The following is a 7,521-nucleotide window of genomic DNA, read 5'->3' as shown; positions in this document are numbered from 1 at the left end:
AAAGCAGAGAGATTGGTGGGTCCCGCTCTGTGCATTTATGGCCTGTCAAATAAATCACGCGTCCTTTTTAATTATCAATCCCCGATTCGTCTCTTTCCCCTCGAAACTTTGTACATCTCCCGAGTCGTTATACATTCTCTGAAATGCCAAACCCTCATAAGGGCTTGTGTTTCAATTCTTCATGAAGCCGATTGTGAGAGCTGCGCTTGATGACCGGCATCTCCTGCGTTCGAAGATTTCTTCAACAGCCGTGTGACCTACGTTTCAAGTCTCGCATCGCCTACGTTTGAAGACCCAGCCCTCTCCAGCTCTATCGATTGAGGGTTTGCACTGGTTTCGTCTTCCCTGTTTCGATTTTGATATTTCTGGAACAACTACGAACTGGCGAAGAAGGTATGTTCCCTTATTACTGTTCTCTACTAAACCAAATCCAACGAACGGAGATTAGGGTTTGGTTCATGCATTTCGCATCTCCATTTTCTTGAGATCAGTGTATTCAATTTAGAGTGACAATGGTTGGGGTCTGAGTCCCTGTTGAGAAATTTTAATAGGCATTCTACATATTTTGTTTCATGTGTCCCCTTTATCGTTTGGTCATTTCCTACTTCATGTGTTTCCAATCGCAAGCATCCGAAGCCGAAGGATGCATTCTGTTGAGATTCTTCCGTAGTCATAATTTATTAAAGTTTTTACATGATAGGATCCCGGGAGTAAAGTGCTCTGTGTTGGGTTTAGGTTGATATGGGACAGATTGCGCAAATTTGCATTATCTCAGGGTTATCACCCAGCTACTGTCAATTTCATTGATCACATAACAACCGACTTTCCCTTTGCCACTTTCTGAAATCAACCTAAACATGGCACTACATTTACATGGCACTGCATTACATTCGATTGACAGAGTTTTTGAATGTAAATTTGGTTATTTATGCTGGGGTTTATTGGATTTTCGCACGAGGTCTTCATCCTGTGTATCTGTTGTTTGGTCAAAACATTCGACCAAGAATTATATGAATATATGCTGGCAAATGCTAAATATCTAAGATGTCGTGTGTTTTTATCTCATCTCTTGTGGCTGCTTCAACTTTACATACGCCAAGTATTGAATATATGGGTTTGAATCAGTTTACTTGGCCCTCTATCACTTTATTAAATAGTCAAGCTTTCTGTAAATGGCCTTTTCGGTCCATTACTTGACTCTATTACATCCCTTACCATTTTGAATCGTTGGGAAATGGGTAAGGGAGGTTTATGGTAGACCAACTACATCGTACAGTGATATTGTGAACAATGGCAAACAAAGGCACTGGAGACTCCATTTGCATATGCTGCAGTGAGGTATTATATTTGTGATATTGTTATAGTTTCCAAACTATGTGTCCGATGTTAACAATACTGACCTTGTGTAACGCAAACCAACCATTGATCAGCTGTTATATTTTTTTAATCACAACGCATTTCCCTTGATAACAACCATATTTCATAAATTTACCTATGGCATATGCACGGGCCAGCTTATTACTGAGTTCTTTGCCTTTATTCTCTTTGGCAGTGGCTTGAGAAACTTTACAGTGGCATACATTTTACTTTGTCGTTTTTACTTTGTCTCCAAGAATTATGCCAACGTGTAGCAGTGTGTCCATAAGCTGCCCTCATCCTATGAGGCCAGAAGATGAGTTGGTTTTGGGACGAAGACCTCTATGTTATTGTGGCATCCCCTCCAAACTGCGGACGTTGGCCAAGCCCAACAGTTTTGGGAGGCGTTTCTTTAATTGTCAATATTATAAAGGTGAAAAACAATGTGGATTTTTCCAATGGGTTGATCTCGCAATGTCACTACCAGTTTGTTGTGGACGCACATTGGAATTAGCAGAACGAAGGAATGAAAGGATAGCCCATGAATGTGCAAGAATAGAAGAGGCCAAGTTCCAATCAATGAAGATGAAGTACAAATGTGCATTGATCACATCTTGGCTTTTATTTATTACTTTATTTTTTAGTGTTAAATTTCCTAAACATAATGATAATGTTAATCATTTAATGCTACGTTAAATGATATTTCGATGATGTAAACGACATGGTTGGTGTTAGAATCATTTTGAACTATTGTTGTAAGTGCGGGTCAGGTTGTAAACTGTTGTATTTAAAGGTATTCTATGTTCTATTCCTATCTTATATGCTTGACACAATATTTTGCTTTTAACAGAATGGCTTGTGAACTGTTGTATTGAAGTAGATGAAGAAGTTCATCACTGTTGTATTTAAAACATGTCATACGTGTGGCCTGGCTGTGAGCTATTGTAATGTCATCTCGGCAATGCTTGTACATGTTACCTTTTAAAACAGACTCAATTATTAAATACTCAATTTCCAAAACCACCAAAAACACAAATGCGCATGACTTCATTGAAGATGAAGTCATCTACCATGTGGTAGTTTAGTTTGAAACTACCATCCGTTCATCAGCAAACTAATCTTGTCTAATAAATGAAAACATATTAATAATGTTTTTAGTGGTCCATACATATACCAAATATCCATGCAATCCTTACAAAACCCGCCATACAAAATACAATAAATTATTTAAATAGTACAAAACCATCAAGACTTTTAGTAAAAGCACCACACGTTCATTCTCCAAATCTATCTGCCCACATAGGGATCGCAATCCCATCTCTCTGTGCTATCATAGTGCTAGCTGACTCATGGGACATGTCAACCACTTCAGATGTCTCGCCCGCATCATTATCCGCCCCAGTCATATTTTCTTCACTAAACTGAAGCTCCAATGCAGCCTGAATGAATTCATCATTCGGCGTTACCGTTTTAATAAGGTTGTGTAGTGTACAACATGCAGTAACGAGCATACCTTGCCTGGTAGGGCGATATCGAGGCATTGCAGTCAATATTTGAAATCGGTTTTCAAATAACGCGAATGTACGTTCAATAATGTTGCGCATCAATGAATGACGGAAGTTGAAATAATCTTTATAGCCTCAAAATTGACGACCGCTATAACGATCAGATCGATGATACCTCTCTTGTGGATAGGGAGGCATAAACTTCTCAATGCATGGAAACGCAGAATCAACAAGATAATAATATCCTGTCATGTGCAAAAAATACAAGACACAACGGTTATAAATTAGGGTAAAAATTTTGCTTCATAATTTTTTACACAAATTGGTCGAAGGCATTTTAAATTAAATCAAGAGTACAACTATTTACCTTCCGGTGGCCAAGGAAATTGATTTCGAGATCGACTCGAAGCATCTAGGAATAAGCGGGCATCATGAGCTGTTCCTTCCCAGCCAGTATATACATACGTGAACTTCATATCGAAGTCACATAAGCAAAGCACATTTTGTGCGATTCGACCACGATGATTTCTATACGCGTTACTCAGTCTAGATGGTGCAGCAGCGTCAATCATGGTACTGTCCATCGCACCAAGACATTTCTGCAAGACCATTATCATATTATGTAGCTCAACAGTATTATTATTTTTGTAACATGCGAAATAAAAAAAACAAAACCAAACACACCCACGATAAAATTAAAAAACCACAGTGCAGATATAGGAAATTTCATACCTCGAACCATGGATAATTATGGGGGTTCCCCGCAATGTAAGGATGGACCCCATCTATGTCTGTGCGCCTAATGACAATCCTCCCTAGCTGATGTAGCGCACACATAACCTTCTTCACATGGCGGTTAATTGTTTCACTTGAATGTTGGAATCGGTCCCCAACGATGCGTTGACCTTGTGCGTGGCCAACAAGAAGGCAAAACATTCCCATTGATTCTTCCACGGAGACCCGCTCTGTAGGGTCCATTATTAATGACTGTCGTAAAAGGTCACACACATAACGGAAGGCAGGAATCTCCATACGAAACATTGTTTTGCAAGTCCTGGGGTTCCCATTCAAGACTGCTTGAATGTATTGATCCCCCCGTAGCCCAATATTGTGTTCGGGCACTCGAACTTGACCTCCACTCAATTGTGATGCCATCCACATCATGTAGATGATGTTACACTGCTGGTTGCGGCTTCATCTCCACTCGAATGATATTCTTGGATAGGGTCGTCAGCCTCGCTGGTATGAAACCTAGTTGAGGATGTATTCTCAATGTCGCTGTTTGTTTCTATCGATGGGGCTTCTTCCGAACTACTCTCATTGTCCATTATGAATACTGGAATGCTTGTACATACAAACATATAAAAAAATTTAAAGATTACTTCTCAATTTAAAAGGTAAGTTTAAAGCAAATATTGAGGTGGGAATGGCCTTTTCTGTTAAACCCATGTCGGTCTTGTTTGTATTTTATTTTTTAACCTTGTCTAACCAGCATTATCACAATATAGAATCATATATAGAAATGCATAGGGTGAATGATGTAATCAAGTTTGCAAATTAGATAGACGAAAATGTTAGCACTGATCACATCTCAATTGCAAACCAGCGAGCAACAGAAACATCTCCACTTGAATGGTTCTTCAAGTAATGAAAAACTAAAACATGCCGAAAAATAAGTTATAGTTGCCATGAAATGAAAACACAACAGAATCATGAAATGAAAAACATGCATAAAAGCCGAGAGGAACTATAGGGAGCCTCCAACACTTTCACCGTCTAATGCGATAACCATTGAAGGAAAACAAAGTAGGGAAAAATTTCAATCACAAACTCTTCCCGTTTGTGACCGATCACTGCAAACTCCAAGCCCACTGGCTTCTGCGCGTATCCGAGATTGACACAAACGACCGCTGCACTTTTGTGCTCAACAATCGGTCAAACGCCTTGTTAAATTGCTCTGGCGGTAGGGGAGGTTGTACTTCTTCAAGCAGCTTCATACAATGCATCTGGAGATCAAATGCTCCACAGGACTCCATGCTAGTGTCCCCTTTACTGCGCTTCCTCGACCTACTGAAGTCTATCGATTCATTTGCTGCCTTCTCTCTGGCTTCGGTGCTACGTTTAATAGCATCAAGGGTCTCGCTCATTTGCACTTGAATGGCTGGTTCTTGGATGGGCCCTTTCTGTTGTCGTGTACAAGAGCCGCTGGCATAGGAGGCAGAGAATGGTCTCGATGGGACATGGGGATCGTCCGAGGGGCCCGCATCATGATCAGTAACTGGTCGCCCACGATTTTGCATTATCTCATCAAGCAAGCGCTCATCGTCACTGTCAGGGGCTAGATCTGTTGAAGCACGATGCATTGTACCAGTTGCAATTGAACAACCAAATATTGCGCAAAGTTGTTCATACTTTGGGCATCCCATCGTCTTGAAATGCTTCCATGATGGTCTCACCTAACGGCAAAGGGATTAAAATATTTAATTGTCATTACATGTTGATCTCTTCTAATTTACAAATAGATTTTAAAAACTAGAGCGAAAAATAGATTCTAGTACCCGAAGCGCATTCACCCAGTGTTCCTCACTAGCAATTGGTACCTTCCTCTTGGCGTCCCACCCCAAACCAATTTGCTTCATAAGGTTGGTAAATTCCCGTTGTCTTCGTTTCAGACGAGCAATTTTACCTTTAACTTGATCAGAATTAAAATTTCTTGGCCCAACGGCAGACAACTTTTCAGCAAGCCTTACATGATCATCGTTTGTGATCCTCCCTCCCCTCAATCTATCCATGACAATGTCTTCAAACAACATCTCTATCAGCAAATCCTCAAACCCATCTGCCCATAAGGTTCCATCCCGGGTCGAATCGATAGACTCATTCTCCATGTGGTTTTAATATGTGCTCAAATGAAAAACAATGGTTTGCACATGCAGTGAGATGATATTGGGGATTCGGTTAATTTGAAACCACCATCCCCATTGTGATCACACAATGAGATGATATAGAAGAAAGTTGTTAAATAATGAAAAAATTTGTTAGTAGAAAAAGATCTTGCATCAAGACTCCAAAAGACCAAATATTAGATGGAAGAAGGTAAGAAGTTGAAAGCCAATAAATTTAAAACTCAAGTAAAAGAAAATTCATACCTTTTTAGTTGATAAATTGGCCCTTGAGCGTAAGTAGTAACGCTACAAGAAGAAATAGTAAAAATTAGGCCTCAATCCGATGTATGAAATGGTCAAATTCTGGAGCTTCCAAGAGTTGTTTGATATAGAATTTAGGGTGGAAGAAAAGATTTTCAGACTATACATACCAAATAGATAGGTGTTCAAACGGTGTAGGTATATAAATTTAAATTGTCACTCGGTTTTCTATAAGTTAAGTTTATCAAGTGCAGTTAATTCATGTTGTTGAGACGTCATGATGAAGATATAAAAGTTACTGATCTTTGTATATATTACAAATTTGTCCTAAAAACATGTGAAACGGCTAATGGTTGGGAAAGTCCTGATTCTCAAAGGTTTATGGAAGAGGTGAATCTAATGTAATTGCAGATTCAGTTAGCCTTCAAAGTAATAATCACTTCGGTGCACACACCATAACCCTCTTAACTAGCTAGGTGAGATGAGACTCCATTATGAATCTCCAAATCTACGTTTAATGTATGACCACTGTTTTATATATTTCTATATAGTTGTTTGCTTCTAAAAAGCATAAGGGCTTGTGGATTGTATGGGAATAACAACTCAAGTTCAGTCCAAAACCATAAACATGTTTAGAGACATGGCCATAATGTACTTGGAATACATGCAAAATATTTGAGTCTAAAGATAATTATCTCCAAAATGGGAAACATATTTGAATAGAACCCATAATGTTTTATGGGTTTTGGAATCAAGTGGAGCCAATTTATTACAAGGTAAATTAGTCAGTGTGATATATGGCTTTGAAGGACCAGGTTGGCAAGAACAAGATTGCCTTACTTTACAAACCAGATTCTTGAAGGGATGGTGTGGTTATGCATGCCCTAAGGTTTATTCATATGACATGGTTCTGCTTGTAACAAATGGCTTTTCCATTTTAGTCGAAAAACATGTCTGACTTTAGAGACATGGCCCTTGTGAACTGTTGCCATACTGAGTTGTTAAATTGAGTGAAAAGCTTATTAACTTATTAAATGGGTAAGAGGGTTGAAAAGAACATGGATATGAATGAAAAGGGTGGGAACAGCTGCGGATGTACACTGACCCAATATTGGTGGGTCAGTCTGATATATGGCCTTGAAGCGGCAATTTGGGAAGACCAGGATTGCCTACTTTCAATATCAGATTCCTTAATGCGCAGAATGTTACATATCTGAAGATTTTATTCATATAAGCTGGTTCAACACTGGAAATGCCAAACCATTTCAAGGTCGTGTAACATCTTGAGCATTGACAATACACACCTTAACACTACAAACCAATACCAAACCAAATTTAATGAATATAACCTGTAGAACAGAAGGCTAATCCTGTGAACCCCAGACAATAACACCAAATGTGTAAACAACCTACTCCAACGTCGGATTAATTTTCCACTCAACCGCACATTTTTACAATAATTTGCATATTTTTCGTTTGGCGGAACACGTTGTCATTTGGTTGAGAAAATAGAA

At 39.1% G+C, this 7,521-nt stretch overlaps 1 protein-coding gene across 1 annotated transcript; it reads right to left on the bottom strand.

Annotated features, from left to right (window-relative positions):
* Nucleotides 1-2,630: 2,630 nt before the first annotated feature.
* Nucleotides 2,631-3,839, bottom strand: LOC109013596. Its single transcript, XM_018995737.1, has 4 exons — nucleotides 3,594-3,839; nucleotides 3,229-3,460; nucleotides 3,037-3,106; nucleotides 2,631-2,874 (listed from the first exon to the last, which is right to left on the bottom strand). Exons 1-4 carry the CDS (start codon nucleotides 3,837-3,839, stop codon nucleotides 2,631-2,633), a joined length of 792 nt encoding a protein of 263 aa, XP_018851282.1.
* Nucleotides 3,840-7,521: the final 3,682 nt, after the last annotated feature.

Source organism: Juglans regia, chromosome 13, assembly GCF_001411555.2.
Source record: "Juglans regia cultivar Chandler chromosome 13, Walnut 2.0, whole genome shotgun sequence".
Classification (NCBI taxonomy): Eukaryota; Viridiplantae; Streptophyta; class Magnoliopsida; order Fagales; family Juglandaceae; genus Juglans; species Juglans regia.
This window is presented reverse-complemented; position numbering and strand designations above follow the sequence as displayed.

Coding starts and splice junctions, on each gene's coding strand:
- LOC109013596 (XM_018995737.1), bottom strand. CDS start 3,839: ATGGACCCTACAGAGCGGGTCTCCGTGGAAGAATCAATGGGAATGTTT. Junction 3,461..3,593: donor ATAATTATCCATGGTTCGAG/GTATGAAATTTC, acceptor ATGGTCTTGCAG/AAATGTCTTGGTGCGATGGA. Junction 3,107..3,228: donor ATTTCCTTGGCCACCGGAAG/GTAAATAGTTGT, acceptor TGCACATGACAG/GATATTATTATCTTGTTGAT.